Consider the following 25,000-nt stretch of genomic DNA (forward strand, 5'->3'; position numbering starts at 1 on the left):
ACGACGAAACAGATATTTTTCTGAGGTTAAACTCCTGGCTACCAGCCTATCAATCATTTGTCAGAAAGAAAAAATTTCTGTCATCTTTAGAAAAAAAATACGCACGCATTGCGTACGTGTGGTAGTGCAGTAACACAGCGCTTTATTCCATGTTGTCAACTGAGCTGCGTTTTGTCAGTCCAGGAGATTCAAGTTGTCTTTGCGTAATATGTAGCTCTAATAGTACACGATATTGTTTTGGTATTGTATATCATTTTAGTGCCATGGTAGAAGTCTTAGGTAAATAGCAACTTGAGTAGACATGTGGTTACTAGCAAAAGAAAATAAAACGGAATCGAGAAATATTGGCTTCTAGGCTGACATATTCATCACTTTCAAGTTCCCTCGCAACTTCTTTAAACCACAAATTTAAGCGAGCACTCTGATCGTCTAACAGGTTTGAAATACATAAGTTCACGGAATTAAATCCCTGTCCGGCGGAGTTAGTATCTGGATGGGTGACCAAAAAAATATACCACTTTGTAACAGAAGCATAGGACCGAAATTTCTATTTTAATGCTCAAAAATGCGAACGAAGCAAGGTACAGATTTTGTAAGCTTGCTTTATGCAAAACAAATATTGATGCACAATTTTCAGGAAGAGCAGAAGGAAGTTTTCAGGACGGTCGATCAAGAATAAAATATTTTGCCATCAGCAACAAAACTTACGACATGAAAATAACATTAATTTTGAACCGCGAATATAAGAAGTTACCATCAGCGAAAAACATTTTGGGAGATTTTTGCTACGTTCAATTTTGTTATTGTACTTTTGGCTGCACAAGTAAATCGTAAAATCGAAAGTGACATCGAATTAAGCGGGCGCCGTGATCAAGTTACCGCGGCGTGTTTACTCGCGAAACAGTGAAGCATCTGTGTCAAATGATGGCAAGATACCGGGTTTTTGTTTTTGTTAGTTTTCTTTTTCTTTCAAGTGTTATAACGTTTGACAAGAAATGTGTGAATTCAACACAAAGATCACGATCGCTCAACTCTTGAGGATGACCATTGTTTCTGCAAAGTCAAAAAATTACTATCAAAGACGAGGTTAGTTATCACCACTTTATTATTCATCAGAGTCACACTTTTTTGCTGATTTTGGGGCTCATTTTGTTGAAACTCAAGCACGCTTCCAACAGACCTGTTTATTTTCGTGACTTTTTCACGCACTGCTTACAGCGCACTACCACAAAAATCCTCCCGTATCAGATTTGAACCCACGTATGCAAATTTCTTAAGCTCGAATAATACACAACATGTGTAACTCATAAAGGCTGGAAATTTAAAAAAAAAACCTTTTTCAGCGAAAAATTTATTAAAACAACAACATATTTGCTACTACCATTTGCGTCCATCCTTGAAGTGTGACGAATTTTGTGCGTAGTTTTACTTTTCAAACGTTTACAGTTTAGTCTCATACCTGTCACGTTTTACCAATGAAACGTTGGCAGTCAGGTCACGAAATTGATAACGTTTTTGGCGCCAAAAGATCATGTTTTGTTCACGTGCTGAGCATGTTTTCAAGTTTCACATCCAGTGAAGGCAATAATTCCTAAGATGCGTTTTTTAACGTTCGGGATACTGTATGAAAATGACGAAGGAGAGTATGTAGTTTTGAATAACGATGCAATTTGCCTGAGAATTGCCATTTCCACGTCAAAACTAATTGTAGGAACAGACATTCAGCGACTCAAGCTAAGTGTGGAGAGGAAAAATTTCATCCTGGTGAACTCAACGTGAAAGAAATGCGTTGTCAAATCAAGAGACATCAAAGTGAGCTTAACAGGTTATTCGAAGAGTTGGAAAGTAAAAAGAGTGCTGTAGAAAGAATGAAAGACAAAGTACAAAACCGCATCGAGAGTGACTTGTTCGAAGTGAACAAGGCGGCATACCTTGTGAACGGCACCAAACACTGGTCATTATTACGTAAACATGTTTACCTCGTGGAGGAATACTGTAAGAAGAACTTTAGAGGAAAAATACCTGGGAAACAAGACATCGGAAATATTTTAGAAAAAGCTCTTACTGACAATAATTCTGGCAGTCTTGCATTTTCTAGGTCAAAGCAGGGCGGCAGCCGCAAGCGTGAAAATCCAGCAAAACCGTCCCTTGAGCGGTATGGTGTAGAATTCCCCAGTAGTAAACATGCATGTAACAGTTCTAGTGATGGGGCAATTTCTTCACAAATTTTGTATACTGCTCCAAGAAATAAGGGGGAAGAGGCCGAGCAGTTAGCAATGGTGATCCGGGAAAGCCTGCGGGAACAGTCTACAAGCGAAAATAGCGTAAACACAAGTTACTCTTATGACTTCTTGCCACCTCCACACCCAGCAGTTTATCCTTCGGGCGTCCATTTCCCTGTAGCAGTAGGTGCAATGGGTCAGTCACTCACAAGCAAGTATTCAATGCAATATCCTCCCGATCCGTGTAACACATGTACTGCGACCTGTACTACAAGTACAAACAGTACGAAAACTGTAGAATTCAACCGGTCAATTAGTACTAAACAGGAGTCGAGTGATGCTTGTGAATATGAAGCTGCATCTCTATTGTTAAACTTATCAGGAACTCGTCATAGCGGGAACTGAAGACTTTCGTTGGTGTTTTAATATTTTCATATTGTACATCTTTCATGTAAAATTAAATTAATCAGTCGAGTTGTTGTTGACAGGTTCCGCGTTGAGTTTTTTGTGTCAAGAAAGAGAACTTTGTACACACGAGCCGTTGAAAAAGACAGAAAGTGAAAGCTATGTTTTATACCTTTCGAAAAAAATAAATATTTTCTTTTCAGAAAAACTACGTTTCTTGATATCCTAATGACAATCAAATCATCTCTTTTAACCTATGACAGTGTCTGCGATGTTATAACCTGGGCGGTACAAAAAGTACTCAGATCTGGCAAAATATATACGCTTATTTTTATTGTCAACACAACTTTTGGTATAGAAAAACTACATTTCCTGACACTGATAACCAAGGCATGGGGTTTCGCGGTAATTTTTGTACCCTCTGCGCTGAAATTCAAGTTAAATATGTGTTCATTTGTATTTGAAGGACGCGTGCAATTTAAAATAACAATGAACTCAGTGGCACGTACACTGGCAATATATACATATCTATGGCTTCTCCGTTTGCCATGATATGTCCATCGGGCACCACTAATACCGGTCTACTACAAACTTTTCTGGGAAATGTGAACTTGAATAACTTCATTTACATTGAAAGGTTCAACGGCATTTCGGAGAAAAAAATTGCACACTACCGACATACGTTATATTATACAGTCCTCATACAAACAGGTAATCTGTAGCTTCGTAAAATCCAGCCATATCCCGTGCTCTGATAGTCTCAACTGCTTCTGCTATTGCTAAATTAATATTGGAATGAACAAGTTCCTTCAAGTTACCATTCAATTCACATTTAATTTTATTAAAACAAAGCTCTATTGGGTTAAGATCTGGAGAATATGAAGGCGTATATAACAACTCAATTCCCATGGTACCAAACCATTCTTCCAAAATCTCACCTCCTTCAAAATGATGAGAAGATAAATTATCCATAATAACAATGTCACCGACTTCGAGACACGGTCTACCCGTCTCAATGTTTACACTTTCACCTGCCTCTTGAAAAAATGAAAGAAAACGGGCTGTGTTTGTAGCCCCGCTTACGATACTATAATACTCTGGGCCATTCAGAGAAACCAGCATATTTAAAGTTGTATTCGGAGATTCGAGTTTCCTCCCCACTTCTACACATCGTGATCCTTTCGGGCTGTGTCCATACGTGCGAGTTCCCACGTCAGGAATCTTTATTCCCGCTTCGTCGAAAAATTTCAGGTTCCTTGGATCTTTTGAAGATACGTAATTGATAAACAGCTGAGTATAAAATAAGTTATCTGGGGTGAATCGCTCCATTGCCACTTTTGTAAGTTTTTTTCGTGAATACTGGTCACCGGAAGGTAGCCTGCTTTTTATGGCTCGTGAAACGGCCGACATTGAAATTTCTTGTCCTCCAAGTTGTTCTAACTCCTCCATTATTTCAGAAAGGGACATGGATGGAGAGTGGAGCTTCAAAACTTCAATGAGTTCGCGGTCATCTTCCTTTAGTTTTTCGAATGTCAAGCCTCCTTTAGGTTTCGGCGTTGTTATCATTTCTTCGCAATATCTAAACCACACCGATTTTACCGTGTTTACAGAAACACGCAACTCCCTTGCAAATTGTGTAACACTCCGTGGAATATAACCCGTAATTCTGTCGCCTCCGTCTCTGATAATGCTATCAATGATCAAGAATTTAAGATCTTGAGCCAATGCCACTCCAGGTCTGTAACTTCTGCCAAATTGGTTCACTTTTCTCGCCTCCATTCTAGTAAGCTTAATTTGCAAAACGTATATATATATATATTTAAGTGAGCGGGAAAAACTGGTAAACATGCACAGGACGTGATCAAAACATGACCTTTTGGCGCCAAAAACGTTACCAATTTCGTGACCTGACTGCTAACGTTTCATTGGTAAAACGTGACAGGTATGAGACTAAACCGTTAACGTTTGAAAAGTAAAACTACGCGCAAAATTCGTCACACTTCAAGGATGGACGCAAATGGTAGTATTAGAGGCAAAAACCCCTTCCTATTTCAATTGCGTGAGTGCAAACAAGACACAATCCGTGCCACAAAGCATATGCAAGTAAATAAATTTTTGACAGTTCACATCAAACCCTTTTCGAAAGAACCTTGAAAATGAAACACAAAAGAGACAACAAGCTTTCATTCATATAATTCTTCACTGTCACATTTCCAATTTTTTTTACCTTTGTAGAGTTGAGTAGAAAATAAATGTAAATTGCCAGACAACTTAGATGCGACTTCAGTAAACATTGTGATGCATTCAAGGCGTTCGATTCCTTCAATGTTTGTTAAAAATTCGTGTTACAATGACTTTCGACGCCATGGCAAGTTAATTAAATGTTCTCCTGTGTGCAACAGAGAAATCTACGCATTATCCCAACCCCCTCAAATCTAACAAAATACGCGCAGAAGACACCACTTAGCAGGGGATGGACAGGCAAGACTTTTACCGTCCGACACGGAAAAAAATAAAAATAAAAATAAAAAAATAAATTAAACAACAGAGAAATATTACTCATTTTCCGACTGGGATTGCCATACTGGCAACCCAGTAACGAGATAAACCTCAGGCAAAGCAATATGTGTAGCGCCTAGACGTTTGATGATGAGGAAAACAACATTTTGATTTTCTATTGGAAATCAAAATCCACCAATTAAAACCTGCACAAAACCATTATTATTATTCCTGGGATTTTTTAAAATACCAAAACGAAAAAAAATGCATATGACAGCCCTACAACAAACTTTGTCTTCAAGAAAGGAATAAATTCCGATTGTCAGCTCGCATAGGACATCGCAAAGCGTGTTAAAAAAAAAGGATTACCTGGTTGACAATTACCTGGTTGACAATTCCTCTAAGTCATCTATCTTAGCTTGTCTGTCATGTGCTCCCCCTGCTGAGCTATACCCCTTTCCTTTTCCTTTAGCCACGCCCTGTCCCGATTGCACCCTGTTCAGTTGTTTTTCTAAGTGCGCTAATTGTCTCCTCTCCTGTTGCCATTTGTTGGTCGCCTCCAACTCGCTGCTTTTAGCTTCATCTAGTCTGGTACGAAAAAGACAAATCACCAAAGTACATGAAATAAATCGATATTGCAAATACTATAAAACTTCTACGCCAGCTTCAACAATAGATAAGAAGAACAGTGAACTTAAGTTAAAAAGAAACAACAAACTTAGCATAAGTTTGAAATGGAACCTTCCTATCCGAATACTTATGAATCCCGGAAATAGTTTTCAAGAAAACATACTTGAACAGTTTTGGTGCGTATGAATGATAATTCTCAGGACGAAAGATTGGTTTACAACTTGTTCGCTTGCAATTGGCTCATTTCCTTTGAAACATGAACATGCACTTTTTAACCATTCATCTGCATCCGGATTCACAGCCTAATACAAACCGTTAAAAATCCGGAAAAAAATGACAAATGCTCTACATGAATCTGGAAACCTACTTGGAAGCGTAGACTCGGCCTGCAAACAGTCTCTTTATTGGGTTATTCGAAGATTTTTGCTTCGATCTCTTTGCGTAAAATGTCTACAATCTGACGGTCCAGTTTGAAAAATAATTAGTTGAAAAAATCCAGGGATTCGAAAATTTGAACATGCCGGAGGCATTATTAATTATAAAGATGACTCTTAATCCCACCCAAGTCGGTAGAGTCCGCATTATCCAAACAAGCGGCGCTTTTTACTTCCATAAAATCACCTGATGCTAATTGGGCAATACAAGTACCTCCATTGTATTTTCTGGCATTTGGTTACTTATTCGAAAGAAAAGTGGCTAGCTTTTTAAAATTTGACTTCAATAAAAAAAAAATCGGACAGTTGATCAAAAATCTATATAAGAAAAATCCATCTCATGGGGTAATATTGAATTTCGAAGCAGCTATGTATCCTAATTAGTTTTGAAATGGAATGCGTTCTAACGGTAAAGGATTGAAGCGAGCGAGGAAAACGAGCTAGTCTGCCTCCTCTTCAAAGCGAGTCTAAGTGCGAAGTTTTTGTAATGGTAATTAGTTCTACTTTACATATGAATGAAAACTAATTTTCATAACAAAAACTTCGCACTTAGACTCGCTTTGAAGATAAGGCAGGCAACGACCCACTTGTCGCACAACACCTTATTCCAAAATGACCACCATTTTAGTATTCTTTTGTTCGCTTGCAAATTAGCCCTTGTTGCCTTGTTCAAGGTGAGATATTCTTTTGAATTTTCAGCTGAAGAACGAGGCAACAAGGGCTAATTTACAAGCAAACAAAAGAATACTAAAATGACGGCCATTTTGGAATAAGGTGTATTGAGGTTACTAGCGCTTTCTCCTGAACAACACTGCGTTGGATGAGGTGAGGATGGTGGTGGAGGAGCATTGTTTGGTCGAAGATCGTCTTCTGAAGTTCGTCTAAACTATTTCTCCATTATTGTGGCTTCGCGAGCTCGCCTTGAAATCGGTTGGCTTCGGGAAAAGCGATCTTCTTGCGAAAATATAGCCAACTACAAAAGCCAGTATCCAGGTTAACGTAACCTGGAATACCCAGCAACAATGAAAAGCAACTTGGCTTCACTAGCCAACTGGGCATAGCTGAATGTTCATAGTTCTTTCATCCTTTCCAGCCATCCTCCCTCTCAACCTCAACGATACAAGGTCAGCCATAATCGTACCTTCTTTGAAGAACTGAGACCAATTCCAACAGTCGGTCTCTTTCGACTTCGGAAGCTTGGCATAAAGATTTGCTCTCCTGGACTTGGGATCTCAACAGCCGCACTTCCTCACTTCAAAAAAAAAACCAATAAAAAGAGAAATGGGAGAATAGTAACAGCATTAACAGGACCTTTCCGTCCAAAGGAGTCGCCATTCTTGCGGCCATTTGTTCCGAACTAGAGAGTCCTACGATTACAAGATTAAAGACAAACTACGAAGTCAAACTTAAAAATCGCCAAGAGGGCATTTTCTCAGAGCTGATGAAATAATTCGTCGCCCCTAGGGAGGAGAATGCAAGCAAGACAGGTGACAAACTTTCATCTGACAAACCCACAGGGTGTCAAAGCCGGGCGACAATTGAAAAAAGGCGGCCCAAACTTAACTACGAAAGGGTAAAACAAACGCATGTAATCGTCATATAAAAGAAACACTTAACCTGAACGTTCCCCTCACCTCAAATATTTTCTAAGGTAATTATAAATCTGTCCACCTGGAACAAACAAGTTTTGTTCTTCAAGATAAAGATTTGTTCTTAATTGATAACCCCATCTGTTTTGCATTTCTATTTTCCAAGGATTTTGCTTTGGAAAGCAGTTTGTCCGCATCATATGAAAAATTGACTCATGCATTCTACTAGCTCGACCAGGAACCATTTTTCTCCGGATTTCAATCGCTCCAGAGGTCACAGAAAATCAAGAATTCATCCAAATGGGAACATTCTTTCTAGGGCGATTTAATAAATAACATTTCATAGGTCTGTCTCACAAGGATTGGGAACTTCCAAATTCACGAATTTGATTGGCTAAAATCGATATTGACCGCGGTCTAGATTTTACCATCTAGACCGGCAATGTTTTGCGGTGAAAACGTTGCAAACTATCTAAAAAATATTGAGTATTTTCTTCTACCAATATTTATTTATGCATGGAAGTGCCACAAAGGATGATGAGAAAAAAAAGAAGGACGGGCAAACGTTGGCAGAATTAAGTTCAGCTCATCGCCACTCATCGCCCTTCGCAAGCAAAATGTCAGTTAGTACAAACCAGTTACATTAAACGAATTAAATTGTTCTTGTTTGCCATATAATAAACAACTTATTAACCGAAGGAGGTGTGTATGGGAGAATCTTGACCGAGGTCGTGAGTACAGACCGAACGTAGTGAGGTCTGCACACACGACTGAGGTCAAGGTTCTCCCATACAGACCTCCTGTTCGGTTAATAAGAGCTAAGTGACAATGATGATGGTTATATTAAATATTGCCTGGATTAAAATAAATACTTTATATTAAAAATACCCAAGTAGAGTCATCGGCGCTTTTTCAACTTTGGCTATTTTTTTGTAATTAATTAATTAATTTTTTTCCCCCTTCATTATAAAGACGTGGTGACACAAAGTTGAAATAGGATGCTACATTGGGTGAAGTTGGAAATGTGACCCAAAAAAGACGGATAGGAGTAGAACACTTTTAGAAAAGAAAACCACTGCTCTTTTCAATCATAGGGAACCTTCACTCCTACAAAATAACAACTCGACACCAGAGAAAACTGTGCTGGAAATCAAATTTTACTTTTTTCTAAGTGTTTGTAACAGGGAACAACGAATGTTACATTCTTTTTCTTGAGCACCGCCTTGAATTTTTGTGACGGTGCCCTAATGTTCTGACACCAAGAGCTTTTTCATAATATGGCATGGACAAAAGGGGAATGTTTGGCGTTTAAACAAAATCCTCCACTGTTTAGTGACCAACCATGTTACTGTTTGACCACCTTGTTTGGTGCTGGTTGATCGTGGTTGATCGTGTTTGATCGTGTTTGATAAAATTTGAAGGCCATCAAACATTCGATCAAACTGAACAACTTAACACATTTCTTTTGTTCTCATGTTTGATGGGTGAACTTTTCTTCGTTTGGCCCGCCGTGTCAAACATGTTTGACGCGTGCATGCGTACCACGCTTGCTCAGCCGCTTGTATAAACGTGTTTTTTTTCGTATTTGTGACCCATAGTTCTTTGCTAGTGGAGTGTGATCTGATTTAGATTAAACATGTTCTAACCGTTTGGCCACTGACTTCAACATCAGCATGTTTGGTCACCAAACAATGTTTGATGTTGTTTAAACAACTGTAGCACGGTACAATTTTCAAGGTGGCAACACCCGAGAATTTTGAAAACAATAATAAGCGATTCTCAAATTAATTTGTTTGAGATACAAAAGTTTTCTTCAAAACAGTCAAGCAAATTTTATTGTAAGAATTCTTTCTATGGTTCCCAATTTATTTGGTTTCTAAAACTATTTTTTGTTAGACTTGATGTTCTCTTTAAGCTCCGATTTTCGTTTTTGATAAGATAACAAAGACACAAGAAAAAAATCTTTAAGCCAGATCTTCTCCTCACATCGCAGCGAGATACTTTGATTTTCCAAGAGGAGATCTCATTTGACAACTGTAGGCTAATTTTTTTAAATTTAATGACAAAGTGTTAAAAAGGTGACTATAATTAACTTTCTTTTATTTATTTTAGCAGTTAGTTTGAATTCTGGTTGTTTATGCAATGTATGACTTTTATTCTGATCTACATTTAAGCATATACCTGCCTCCAGCACTATTTCTCCGGCCTCGGCTTCCACGTCCCCCACTTGGAGGGGTTGGGGGTAGCTGGTATCCCGGTGAAGATCCCCTTCCCGACAGACCTTGCAGACTTGCATTAGACGTCACATTCCGCCGGGTTATACTCCCAGTGACAGAGGAAGTCTGGGTTTTACTAAGTCCTTCTAGGTTAATATGTTTCCTGTGCATACCACTCCCATTATTTTGAGGCACGAAATTCTCAGCACTAAGGGGGAGAGGTCCTCTTTGAAAAGGCTCCATTAAACCATTAACAAAACCTCGTTCCGACGCTGCTGTTCTTCCTTGTCCCCCACCGTCTCCAAATCCATAACCTGGTGTGAATCCTTCAACTCTTTCTTCAGTCGTCGGTAAATCCTCGGTACTGCAAGCAACTGATTTTCTCTCCCGCTCTGTCAATACTTTGAACTTTTCTGTCGTGCTTTTAAGTTCTAGGTTTGCCTTGCCAAGATCTTGTTCTAACTGTTGTATTCGTTTATCGCGTTCTTCACACCCTTTCTTCAGATCCTCCATCAGCGAATAATCCAGGGGTGTAGTCACAACCTTTGGGGGTGGGGTGGGTTCTTTTTTCCTCGCCGCACTTTTTAATTGCTGTTGTTCTCTCTGAAGACAGAAAAACCATGGAAAATCAGATTAACTCTTCACTCCAGGCCATGTTATAGAAGCGGTAAAAGACATTTTTTCCTAGACTGAAAAGGAAATCTTGAAAAGGCGGGGTATTTATTTTAGTGTATAAATGCATCCTTGGAAAACACTCATCGGCCTGGAGTTCAACACAAGCCCAGTTTATTGTTGGCGAGTCTCGAAAACTTGAACATACTTGTTTGATCGGTTAATTGTTTCCTTCCCGGTATCATTTTGTTCCAATTTACCAACAAAAGCAAGGTACCTTAAGAATTGTGTGCAATAACCGTCATTTTGTTTTTCAAAACTTTCATGATATACGCCAGAAAACCATCGTTTCCAGGCCACGAAACCGTCATGTAAAAAGTCCCTCGATTTTCTAATGACGCGTTAAGCCACCGGATTTAATTATAGTAAGTTGCCAATGCGGGTGACGAAGAACCCCAAATCCGCGACCAGTCACTATCATTTTTCCAACTACTAAAAATCGAGATTTACGGGAATATCTTACCCGTAATGCACTTTTCAGGGACACCGCTGATCGCTGATCGGTAAATATCCAAGACTAGCCACCGCCACTAAGGTGAATATTTAGTTGGTTATTATTCCATGAGGGCGCGTTAGATATGAGATGATAGATAGCCAACGAGGTGCGTAGCGCCGAGTTGGCTATAATCATCTCATATCAACAAGCGCCAGCGGAATAAATGCCCACAAATTATGGATAAATCGTCCCAATCGTCCGGGGTTAACATATAGCCACATAAATTTTGCTAAGCACGATGAATAATGTTCCTTTTTTCTACCGTGCGTTTTAAGATGCACTTTCATCTGCCTCCACTGTCACTTGTTTACTAATTAAGGCTAAGCGCTTGTTTCAGTGATTAGGCCTAAGCACGCCTTCAAAATTTTAGCTTTTATTTTACGGTTCGGTTTACTACACTTTTTACGAGATGATAGATAGCCAACGAGGTCAGTAGCGCCGAGTTGGCTATAATCATCTCATATCCAACAAGCGCGAGTGAAATAAACGCTCACAAATTATGGATAAATCGTCCCAAAATTAATTTATGCATACAGTTCCTGATATTTGAATTTATTCAGAGATTTCTAACAAAATTGACAAATGAAAAAAAACAAGTTTCTAGAGGAAGAAAACATTTCTTGCACTTTGTATCTTACCATAACTTCTAGTTTACAGTAACCAGTTATATGTCAGAGGTCATTAAGATGAAGACTTGTTGCTTACCATAAGCGCAGCAATGAGTTCGTCGTCATGGGCGCCTTTTTCTAGCAGTGTTTGTATTTGAGCTTTTAATCCTTTTAATTCACTGGCCAGCACCTTATTGCGGGCCTTAGAAGCATCATGTTTCTGTTGCAGCTTCTTGTGCTCTTGCCCCAGGATCTCCAAATCAGCTTGTGTTTTCTGGTGGAAAATAAAAAAATAATAATTGAGACTTCTCCTTTATTTTTTCCCTTACAATGATACTTATTATAGACAAATTACAAAAGACTGAGATTTGCTAGACATCGCTGGCGCAGTATCGAGGTATTAGCCAGCGAACTTGTAAGACGAACTCCAGGACTCCCACAGTTGTTCAAACGACGGATAGCGCTATCCGCCGGATAAATCACACTGGATAATTCAAATTGGTTTTGCTAGTGTTTTATCCACTGGATAGTGATTTATCCATCGTTTGAACAACTGGCCCCAGATGACATTGAATGCCAGAAAGCAGAATAACCAAATGCCATGAAAAACAAAGTTCTTGTAGCCAATATTGGCTACAACAAGCGTGTCATAAATTGCTAAACAAGCTCGCCCTGATGACGATGACGACAATAACGAGGGAAGATAGCGTAAGAAGGCGATCCTCAATTAGGTCACTGATTAGTTTCATCATACAACCATCAAACCGCAATGGGGATTTTCGCATTACTTGGTACTTGTTACAGTTGTATCACAGGGCACCCACACAATCTGTTTGTGTAACTGTACTTGTATAATAGACTATTTTCCCATAATGTAATCCGTTTTGGGGTTTCTTTACATAAAAACAATACAAGTTTTTTTACTCTTGGGACTGTATCATGCTTCAGTCAACTGGATATCCATTGTTTTAATGCAAAATAACCCCCAAAATGAACTGTATTATGGGATTTGCGAAAATAGCGAATTAAATGTATTGAATTCACCGTTTGCTTCTTCTGTAGCCGTATATCGATAAATATGTGCATGGACCTATGCTAAATAAACACTGTATTACCTTACCTGCGTTGTACTGTAGTTCGTTTGCCTCAGAAGTGGTATTTTGAGCGATTTGAAGATTTCGAGTTCGCTGTTTACTGTGCCTCTTGATAGAAGGACAAGGGTAGAAAGTAATTTTTGAACGGCTCCAGCGTCGGGGCAATATTTCCCGGAAAATCGCATCTCTCCGCTTTCAAACTTCGCAGGAGAATGGCCCAAAGATTCACGCTTCTTCTTGTACTTCCGGCTTGAAAATTCATCCAAACGGCCCGGAGCTAGCCTGCGAAGAAAACCAAAATCCCATCCTTTTGAGCCGTCGAAACGCGAAACAAGATCCAAGCGTGCCAGCCTCAAAATGTCCTCCTGATTGTCTCTTTCTGATTGGACGCCGTTAAACAATAACCGATCAAAATTAACGGCGTCCAATCAGGAAGAGGCAATCACCAGTTCAGTTTGAGACTGGCACGCGTGAATCTTGTTACGCATTTCGACTGCCCAAAAGGATGGGATTTTGATTTTCTTCGAGGGCAGCTCCGGGCAGTTTGGATGAATTTTCGAGCGAGCAGTACGAGAAGAAGCGTGAATCTTTCGGCCATTCTTCCGCGAAGTTTGAAAGCGGAGCGATGCGATTTTCTGTGGAAATATCGCCCCTGCGCTGGAGCGGTTCAAGTTTATTTCACACTGCTTACAGAAACCTTAACATAAGACTATACAATCATTACTTTCCACCCTTGTCCTTCCATTAAGAGGCACAGTAAACAGCGAACTCGAAATCTTCAAATCGCTGAAATACCACTTCTGAGGCAAAAGAACGACAGTACACCGTTTACACGTTTATTTAACATTAGTCCAAGCATATATTTATCGATATATCGGTACAGAAGAAGCAAACGGCGAATCCAATACATTTATTATAAAATTACAAACGGTTACACAAACAGCTTGTGGGGCTTCCTGTGGTTGATCCATTTCAAATATCATTTCATCGTTGATTTATTCCTCACGGGAACATTAGAACCCACAAATGACCAGCTCCCAAAGTCAGTGGCTTCATAGCTCAGCTGGTTAGAGCGTCGCACCGGTATCGCGAGGTCACGGTTCAAATCCTGTTGAATTTTTCAGGATTCTCTACGCAATTGCAAGAATTGTGTTCACAACTGCGAGGATCATAGCTTCACTTGATTAGTTATAGGACTGGTAAGGGGGCTGGCAGATTTTGCAATAGGCAATTTCCGAGTTCATGCCTTCCTCCTCTTTAAAGCGAGTCTAAGTGCAAAGTTCTTGTGACGGTGATTAGTTCTACTTTACATATGAATGAAAACTAATTTTCATAAGAAAAACTTCGCACTTAGACTCGCTTTGAAGAGGAGTCAGACATGAACTCAGAAATGTCCTATGGCTATGAGCAGTAGCATGGAGCATGGGTTGGGCGCTGCACAATTGCAAACTTAAGTCCAGTGCGTGCAAGCAAAAAAACAATTATCGTTTATTATTTGTTTTGTTTTGTTCGAACAGCAGGTAGCCTCCACCGCAGCTCGACACTGACGACACTAACCGGCCTTGCATCATCGTCAGTCACGGACAAAAAAATATTTCGTGAAAGCAGGAGCCCATCAAGAAGAAGCCCGTCTATCTACACACATTCCTTGAGTCAACCCTTTCCCCGAGTATATTTATTTTCAGAACGGCTTTTCTCACAAAAAGGCCGTTTTCACACTAGAGGACGAACAAATCGTCTCAGACGAACAAATCGTCTGATGTGCAAACGGGACGAACAAAGTTTTCGACGAACAAGTCGACGACAGTACGACATAAATTCGCATCAGACGGTCAAATGGTTGATTTTCTCGCCGCGAGGAAATGGGACTAGCAACCGTGCGAGGTAGTGCCAGTTCTCTTTGCGCTCAAATGTACTGATTTGTGCTCACATTCTCCTGGTAGTATGAATTTAAGACAGACAACGTTTCAGCATATGGCCGTCTGGAATTCAAATTCGACGAACAAATGTCAGACGATTTGTTCGTCCTCTAGTGTGAAAACGGCCAAAGTGTCATATTTCCACGGTGAAACGCGAAAAAAATTCCAGCGTGATTCGTGCTTGTTGGCTTATAGTCACATATGTATATTTAGTGGGCAAAAACAATAGCTTCGCACGCCCTGCACGTGCGTTTTTCACTTTTGTCCATTTCCTTGCCGTCGTCTGCAAAACGACAACGTGAAATAGCTACATTTAAGGTTTTATGAAAAACGACAGCACTTGGAGGATAAATTTTCATTTTCTCCCCTAAATTAAGCGCCGTTCCGACCATTGTCATCCTTGAGGAACTACCACACTCTTGTCATGTTAAAAAGTTTGAAATAATCATGACGTGATTTCAATAACGTGAATTTATACTTTGAAATGACGTTCTCGTTGCCGATGCTGTCGTCGTTGCCAATACCATTGTCATACCACAGTTTTGATTAAGCTTTTGACCTTGAAACCTCCACGAGAAGCGTTATTTTAAGAATGACGATGATGATGACGATGATGATGATGATGATGATGATAATCAATTACAAACACTGACAAGGAACTGAGTTACCTCATCGAACGCTGCCAGAAATGGATTTTGAGCCAGAATGTAAATATCGTTGCGAAGTTCTACGAATTTGTTTAAGCGGAAAAAAGGAATGTAAATTGATGTAATTAACTAGCTAAGATCTAAAATCCGCTGGTTGATGGAATAATGATATGCGCAAAAGTAAATAGAATCTGCCATAATAATCAACAACAACTGCGTCGGGCAAGCTGTTACTTGAGGCTACTTGCCCGAAGGTCTGAGGAGCTAGCCCGAAATTAAATTGTTTATAAAGAATAATCAGATTTATTAATTATGCAAAATACAAGTAATGATACCAAGCATAGATATAAACTAATTCTTCGTATTATTGTGATTCTTGAATGTGATTTTCGTTTTAACTTCAATCTCAAATTAAACAATTAATGTAACAGAAATGACCAGTTTTTACACCTGGCCACTAGAAGTTGCAGTTACAACTTACATCAAGATTTTGTGGACGAGAATTCCAAATACAGTCATGTGATCTAATCTTGTGATGCAAAACATGATGAATTGATATCGCTTAAGGCTTTCAATAATTTGCCTGGTGTATTAACTATAAAACAGTTGAACAGTGAGCTATAGGAAATATTTCAGTTCCCTGTTTGTACTGCTAACATGAACGAGGTTCTCAGAGTGAACGTCATCCACAAATTTCCTGAAAGTTTGGGAATGCCTATAGTCAATTTCTATCTACAGAATGTGTCTCTGTCGTCGGCCCGATTGCAATTTGCAAATAATCAACGGAGTTAACGCACATGTATGAAAATCGTTTCGCTTTGTAAGACCAGAACATTTTTATAAATCGCAAATCACTGTTTCAGAGTAACATTTTATTCAAACATGGACGAAATAGTAAAGGAAAAATATCCTCTGAATTCGAATGGGTTCATTCGGATTTGGATTTTCCCAACGAAACGCACCTAAATTTCCGAGAAAATCCACTGCACCATGACTCGGCTGGAATTTAATTCGGGATTCGCTCTGACGAAGGGCTAACGCTCGAAACTTCAGCTTTTAGAATCTCTGTACGGTGGCCAATTTAAATTATCAACTCCGTTGATAAAACCAAATTTTTGTATACTACTTCCCCACCGACGCAGAACCACAGTTTCTTTAGAAACTATCCCCTTCATGGAATGTCTCGCACTGCACGCTGTCAGTCGGCAAATATTGTCATTTCAAAAACTTAAAAGTAAAGTAACCGTATTTAACGTCGATATCTCGTAACAGTAATTCAACTGACAAACCTGAGGTCGACGGTGCGCTCATTTTACTCCCCCTCTCCATCAGTGCTCCATTTTACGGGTATTTAAAGCTACTTAGCTACACGGAAAGGAAAGGAGTCGAAACAAGGATGCGAGATCCGGGAATCAAACTCAGGACCTCTTGCACCAAGGCCGCGCACTAACCGACTGTGCTATCATTGCTCCCTACGATACTTCGGTCGCTTATGTAAGCAGAAAAAGTAATGACGTTATTTACGGACACAACTAAAATGCCGCACAAAACGTGGTCACGCTACGATAATTTGGCCTCATAACGCTATCATTTCTCTCAGGAGCTTTCTGCTACACACTTTTTGGTATAAAAGCTCAATTTATCATCGGAAAAGAGGAACCAACAGTGCTTACCCATCGGGCAAGCTACGATAAGAAAACGCTAGCCCGACAAGTCATTCCACTAGCCCCGGGCTACCGGACAGCACTTTCGTCGCGCCCTGCGATGGCTGGCAAAACCTGACAAACGAGCCATGAAACCCCACGCCCACGAGGTGACAGGCACCCGTCACACTAATAAACAGTGGAAAGTAGAGGTAGGGAAAAGACCGCTAGACGCTCCACACAAAATACTCCTTCTTTCCGCCATACCGATGAATTAGCCGTACAACGCAAAGCAAGAGGAATCCAACGCATGGGCAAATATAACAAAACCACTGACAACAATTAACTGCAGCCGCTCCTAGTTGTTACCTCAGTTAAACTGCATTTAACCTCAGTAATAATAATAATATTATTATTCTATTTAAACACGATAATGTTTAAAGGGGCTAGGTCACGCTATTTTAGGTAATTTTGTTTGATTTTGTTATTTATGAGCTCTAAACGTCAAATTGGCAGAGCAAGAGTCTTTCATTTGCAAAATCACGGCCACATAACAACTGAGAATGATTTTCCAGCTTTGTAAAGGACATTTTGATATAGACTGATATAAATTTGAAAAAAGGTGGGCCGACGTTTTTCAAATTTACCTAAATTGAATCCATTTCAATCCTCTCCAGTTTTGTCCATCCATGTCCCTTCTTGGCTTCCCTGTGTTTTGTTAGAGTTCTTCTATAGTTTTGAACAGTTATTTTGATATTTTAGTTAATTCTATGACCATTCGATCAGTGCTGAAATCGCTTAAAATTGCGTGACCTAACCCCTTTAAAGCTGAATAGCTTGTGGCGTGACGCACAAATCATTACATTTACCTCCTTAAATCAGACCTCTGAAGACCATGTTCCTCTAGATGCTTCCCGATTGCTGGCTGCATCTTTGTGTTCGCTAATGCCTTGGTGTAAATGCTGTGAAGCATCTAGAGGAACACAGTCTACCGAAGTCTGATTTGAAAGACAAGCTTTTTTCTTTTTTGACAAAATTCCAATCGAAGTTTGACTGTTTAATTTTTGAGATGCTTTTCATTAGGAATTGAACCCTAAGTTAAATACTCAGAAAGACTCTAAATCTATTCTTGCAAAAACCTTTTAAATGACATATTCCATAATTGATTATCGATTCGGCAAGCGTTACATTACCTCTTGTGCATCTTTACGGTCTTTTTCCATCTTCTTCAACACCGAACGGTGGTTTTCGTCATACTGTGATGGTGCTGATGACGGAGACGACATCACAGCTGATCTCAGAAGAATGTTATTGGATACTGCCGAACCGCTTCTTGCGACTTGAGCTAACTGGCCTTTCAATTCCGAAACCTAATTGGAAACATTAGAAACATAACCGAAGTTCATGAATAAGGTTCTTGGCAAATGAGTTCAAAATCACTTTGTGTAATCCGTTGGCCTCTACAGCCATAGAAGGCGGTGCTCCTTTACAACCTCAACAGGCGCAACTCCATAGTCGTTGACTGAAGGATGCCAACAATACGCTGGTATGATAGCACATTACCATGGAGTTGTTTACCTTATTCCAAGGAAATTGTCTGACACTGTCTGTTTGCTAGTATTATTTCCCTTGTGCCCCTCTTATAACATTTTGTTTTTGTTTTCCTTGATACTAAAAAAGCGCAGTACACAAACGTACATTTGGAATGAATTTCAAACAAACATACACAAGGGGCTAAACAAAGTGGGGAACATTCCAATGCGTAAAGCAAGGGGAACACATGTTCGACACTTCCATGAGTTTGCACACTAACCGAGGAGTGAGAGTTGCTTTTTTGGACCTACCCTCCCCTCCCCCCTCAACAATATAATACAATCACCGCAAAATGTACTATCTAGCACGATTGTTTTTCCTCATTCAACCTTTTTTCTGTAACGTCAAGGACCAATATCAAAACAGATATCCTTGTCCACCACTGTGCTTATGGTCGTGATCGCTCCTCGAGCCCCTGGCAACTGTGCCATTCACATGCGTCAAATCCCTTGCACTTCTACCTTATTCTGCAGTGACGTGATCTGTTGTTGTCTTCCTCTCCAGCCGCTTGAGTCGTTCAACAAAGAACTAATGTTGAAACCCTCTCCAACCTCTTTTGCAAGAACCTAAAACAAACCAAAAAAGAACATTTTGGCCACTGAAAACGGTTAATGCATAAATTCACCAAGACAATCTTTTACCCGCGGGACCCGAACTTTGCTAGAACTAAGAGGTTGCAGTGGCTTCACAATGACTGAATTCAACATTGAAAGAAAGCACACACGTTTTCAATATCTCATAAATTTTACCTACGGAGTATGAAGGTCTCCGTGAAAGTGATCACCCTAGTTATGAATTAACCTGAGCAGTTGCCAAAGAAACGTTAAAAAACCCAGGCTTGAACGGGACCCAAACCCTTGAGAGCGCAATTGCGCTGCAATAGCTCTACCGTGTGAGCTATAGAGCCAACTGGGAGCTGGTCAATTGTATATAAGTGACTTGTTCCAAACCATTTTTACTACATTTGTTTACCATGGGTTGATTCTTTTTTCTTTCTAAGCGAAAGAAATCACAGTTATAGCAGAATTTTCATTTGAGGCCAGAGGCCGGACGTGTCGTCCGGTTGTTTAAATACCACTTTGACGTTACTAATAAAATTGTCCATTTTTTTTTTATTCCTCTTACTTTTTTTCTTTTTGGACTTGGGTATCTCAATTATTGGGCTGAAGAAACAAGATAATCACGCGCAATAAGTCCTTCAAATTAACACAGACTTACATCGCCTTACTTTGCTTACATTTCATTTTCGCGCTAAGTTTTTTCTCCTCCAATCTCATTAGAATATAAACAGCATTTCTGAGAGTTTCAGACCTCCCTGAGGGTTCGCTCCCAAGGGACTTGCATCGGCCTTACAACGGAAAAGAACCATGTCTGGTGCTTTCATTATCAAAGCCGGTACTTTGAAAAGCTATTAAAGAAGAAGCTACGGCGGTTAAAAGAAAGCCTAAAAAATCCAAGCTTTGACAGGACTCAAACCCTTAACCGCGTTACTGCACAGCTGCAGCCTTTCCTATTCGCGAGTTCATCCAATCATTTGGGAGCTGATCACTTGAATATTTATAGAACTCTTTCATGATGGCGGTCAAATAAAATATTCTTTGTCTGCTAATAAGCCTTTCTAGCCTCGCTACGACGAGCAAATTTCAAAAGAATTCTTGTTTCAAAATGAGTGTGCAGTAGGTCTAATTTAAAACATAAATACAAATAATGTAAAAAGTGGTCGCCATTTACGAAAGTGGTCTATGTCTTACCTTGTATGCAACTTTTAAGTCCTTCTTCAGTTTGTCACATTGATTTCTGAACTCAGCAACTTTGTTGTTCGCTTGGTTTAATTTATCTTGTAAAGCTGTGACTTCCGAAGTATCCTATAGTCAATTTTCCAAAGATCAAAGAACTATTAAATAGTAATACAGTAAAAACCCAAGTATAAGAACCTAGATTTTAACAACCTGTTAGACTGTCCATTTAGCATGTTTAGACACCTTTCAAGGCGATTCCCTGGTTTTGCACTGCGCAACCCTACTGCGCATAATTTCTTGCTTTATTGGTGCGCGCAAAAGCTCGCGCACATTGATAAAATTGACGCCAAGCTTATTCCATCAAGGAACGGATAATTTCTCCTGAATATATACATTTGCTGAGAACGGTGTCTTCATGGAGTAATAGAAAAATCAGTAGAAATCTATGGCCAGTTTTTTTTTGGCAATTTCATAAAATTGTACGGAAGGAGCCGAACAGCCCCACACTCGAGTTGAATCTATTTTGGAGAGTAATTAAGCACTCACAAAGGCATTCAAATACAATTTTCAGGTACGTACCGTAAATGCTCTAATAAACGCCCCCTTTCTTATAAACGCCTCCTATCCATTAAATGCCCCTGGTGTGGAGAGTTTGAAATAGAAGCCCACCTTGGTTGCTTAAATGCTTCAATGAAAATCAATCAATCATTAATTCAATAATAATCACTATCAATCAATGGCAGTGATATTGGAAATCAGTCAGGTCATCACTGACTCCGATGTCGATAAAGCCAATTGTGAAAACAATGTTGACACAGATGACGACGAGTACATTGATATAGAACTTTGAACTTGCTGTTTCGCCGCATTGATATAGAACTATAAACTTACTGTTGTCGCCGCTTTGATATAGAACTATGAACGTTTATTTGGATTTTCTAGTTTTTACGGTGAACTTGAAATAAACGCCCCTCTCCAATAAACGCCTCATATCTATTTAACGCCTCCCCTCCCACAACTATTTAATAAACGCCCCGGGCGTTCATTAGATCATTAACGGTACGTGAATTGATCATAGAATGACACCAGGCTCTGCATTATTATTGGTTTTCACTCACGTGATCAACAGCCATGTTTTTCAACGAAAACAAACGAAAACGTTTGCATAATAATAGTTAAATTCCCGGAGGATTTGGTCGGCGCTCCAACATGGCCGCCGTTTCTTTGTTTAGGGGCTCCAACATGGCGGCCGTGACGACATGTGAAAACCGAGAATATATATAGATTACTTCATGGTTGGTGAGTGCGTACGATTTTTATTTACGAGTTTAACGATCCTTCACAACGACTGAGTAATAAAAATTGTACAAACGAGCCAACCATGAAGTAATTTGTTTATTATATAAGTATAGAGATCATAAAGTTAATCGTGAACAAAAGCCCCCAAAAAATATTTTTGAAATAAAAGAAATCTTTACCTTCCATACCTCACTTGAACACTTTTAAGACTTTTAAACGATTTTCTGAAGTACTTTGTGGAGAAAAGTAAGCAATAAAAGAATAAAAACTTCGAAAACCATACACCAGTTAGCCGCCATGTTTAAAGTAACGGATGCCAACAATCGGAAATATATGACAAGTTCTATTTCCAGGGAATCACCTTAAAGTGCTACTAATTGACCAAAAAATTAATTCTTCTTTTTCTTTGGATTTCAAAACAGTTAACTAAACACTAAGTGACCTTAGTTTTATGCCTTGAGTTAAAAAAGACACCTGTAATATTAACTGAAATTTTCCTATTCAATGATCTGCCATTACTAACGTTAAAATCTTGAGAGAGCTGGATCGAGGAGAAAAGAACGTCAACGACTCGCTAGTTTAAGAATGAAATGCGTGTGTATGCGGCTGAATTATTATGCAGCACGGGAGTTTTGGGCTTTCAGATTTTTAAACTCGTGTTTTGTATATATAAATAAGTTGAGTTAACACGCTGAAATCTTAAGCTGGTGAGTAAATGACGTCACTCTTCCCTAGACTCCATGCATCAGTTATTTCTTAATGAGCAAAACACCAAATGTAAAGGAAAAACTCACCTTTTCTGAATCTGTTCTCGGTTTTTGTTCCCTACTTGCAGGCTCCGAAGACACCAACTAAAAAAAATACATGTACACTGTAAGTCAGATATTGAGTTTAAACTGTCTAAAACCAATACCCTAAAACCAACAACAAGGCAAGGCCTTAAAATCATATTACAACAAAACAAAATTAATGTAAGTTCTTTTAGATACAGTATGCGCCAAGAACGTTTCAAAATGCCAAACGTTTTAGTGGCAAATACAAATACGACACGGAAAAAAATATATCGAACGTGACTTTCCAACATCATTCAGAACGAGAAGTAAACAAACCAGTGAGGGTTTTTTTTTCTTTCTCTTTTCTTTTTTATTGTGATTCACACTACTTACAACACTGGTACATCTTCTTGCACAATTTACAACAATTACACAATTTACAACTACTAAAATCCAGTGAATGTTGAGTTGACTTGGGTCAATATCAGTCAGTCATCAAACGGGGTTTGCACTCTGACTTACAACTTGAAGAATCTGATTTCTATTAAATGTTGTGTTCAAGTTATGAATTTTCCATTTCTTCGCTCCAAGTATAGCCTGCGAACGCAGACGTATTTCCGGCGGTCGTTTCTCTCCCCCGAAAAGTAACGTCTGCGAAACCGAGCTGCAAGACGTTACTTTTCGGGGGAGAGAAACGACCGCCGGAAATACGTGTGCGTTCGCAGGCTACTCCAAGTATAGAGTTTATGTATATGAAGAACTGTGGATTAAAACAAGCTACCACTTCTATGTTTGAAACAAGTTTCTCCAACTTTTTTAAGAGAAGGGTAGCTAGTGCTCGCAGGCGGTAGATAAAAGTCATAGTTTTATTGGAAGTGTGCGGGATACCTGTAGGTCTCGGCCGGGTGAAAAAACAGGGGTGTGGCAACACCATCTACCACCTGCAATCTGTCTAATGGATGGGAAGTAACCCAAAAAGCAACGGTCATAGTATTGCCTGATTTCTAGCCGAGGGGGACAAGGAACGAATCTGCCAATTATGGGATTAGCAACTGTTGAGTCACATATTCAGAAAGAGCACACCAAGTTTTCCAAAATCTTTAAAGTGCACCTTTGATCAAAAAAACCACTTCCTTTTTTCCTTCAGATTTTGAGAGTGTGTTTGCTTAACACCTGACTGGCAAAATTTTGAGCTTTGATTTTTATCCAAAGGCCGTTTACTTTGAGTGTAAGTTTTGGATTTCACGGTCCGCCATTACTCACGTTCAAAACTGACCGATTGGACCTCAGACGTTTGGATCCAGGGAAAAGTGACGTCAGAGGCTCACTAGCTTAAAATTTCAGCGTGTGAATGTAGCTTATTATATATGCAAAGCGCGAGTTTAAAAGTCTGAAAGCCCAAAACCCCCGTGCTGCATATTAATTCTGCGGCATACACATGTATTGCATTCTTAAACTAGTGAGCCTTTGACGTCATTTTCTCCTCGATCCAGCTCCATCTCTCAAGAACATAATGTTAGTAATGTCGGACCATTAAATAGGAAAATTCCAGTTAAAATAAAGAGGTGTCTTTTTGAAATCAAGGCTTAAAACGTGGGTAACTTAGTGTTTTGTTAACATAGTTTTGAAATCCAAAGAAAAATATGAATTGATTTTTTGGTCACAGGGCCACTTTAAGTTTGGTGTTAATTAGCCTGCGTCGCAGACGAAAATAAACCTCGGTAACCGGGGTTTGTTTACGTCTGTGACGCAGGCTAGGTGTTAACAGACCCAATATTAAGCGAGATACAGCCACTTAAAAACGTCAAATTTACAAAGAAATGTATGGCTGTCTGGACACTGCGTCGGGACGACCAACATTTCCAACGTAAATTTTTAAGTATTTGAATGGCTGTATCTCAGTCAAAATTACCCCCATTAACACGAAACCTAGGGATCTTGTAAATCTCAGTGTGCTCTTTCTGACTATGTGGATCAATAGTTGCTAATCCCATAATTTATAGACTCGTACCTAGTCCCATTCGGCTTGAAATCAGGCAATACAAGACAAGAGAAAGCCAAAGCCTGAGTTATGTACCAAACAAAAATTAATACGCAAACCTCTCTCTCCATTTCTTGCATTTTCTTTGACAATAGACGCACTTTATTCCTTTCACTCTCCAAATCTGATGTAAGCTCTCTGTTTCTCTTGGACAGCTCCATTATCCTACCAGCGGCAGTGTCTGCAGCTACACCAGTACCTGCAAATCCAAATCAATCATCACAGTGTCATGATAAGTGCAAGTCAGCAGGAGAGAATTGTGAAATTGGTTCTAAGAGCGGGCAGTAATTTCTAATCTTGCTAACAAACACTTATCTCCAATGCATTCTGATGAGATACATATGTCTTCTGGTGGTGCAATTTGACTTTTGGGGAACAAAAAAACCGTTTGATTGGGGGCACATTTAATTGATGAAAGGAGCTCATTTAAACCAAAATCCATGGAAGCTTACAAAACGAAACCATGTTCCACATCATTTTC

At 39.4% G+C, this 25,000-nt stretch overlaps 1 protein-coding gene across 1 annotated transcript in view; it reads right to left on the reverse strand.

The window, feature by feature from the left end:
- LOC138013022 (coiled-coil domain-containing protein 13-like) overlaps positions 1-25,000 on the reverse strand; it is a 32,939-nt gene that overhangs the window by 560 nt on the left and 7,379 nt on the right. The window contains exons 4-12 of the mRNA XM_068859984.1: positions 24,579-24,718; positions 22,500-22,556; positions 20,419-20,532; positions 19,129-19,233; positions 18,268-18,444; positions 11,869-12,045; positions 9,961-10,598; positions 7,332-7,442; positions 5,511-5,714 (exon numbers count right to left, since the gene is read on the reverse strand). Of these exons, the coding sequence (XP_068716085.1) occupies positions 5,511-5,714; positions 7,332-7,442; positions 9,961-10,598; positions 11,869-12,045; positions 18,268-18,444; positions 19,129-19,233; positions 20,419-20,532; positions 22,500-22,556; positions 24,579-24,718 (1,723 nt within the window). The remainder of the gene's footprint in view (positions 1-5,510; positions 5,715-7,331; positions 7,443-9,960; positions 10,599-11,868; positions 12,046-18,267; positions 18,445-19,128; positions 19,234-20,418; positions 20,533-22,499; positions 22,557-24,578; positions 24,719-25,000) is intronic.

The sequence above is a fragment of the Montipora foliosa genome, chromosome 8 (assembly GCF_036669935.1).
Source record: "Montipora foliosa isolate CH-2021 chromosome 8, ASM3666993v2, whole genome shotgun sequence".
Classification (NCBI taxonomy): domain Eukaryota; kingdom Metazoa; phylum Cnidaria; class Anthozoa; order Scleractinia; family Acroporidae; genus Montipora; species Montipora foliosa.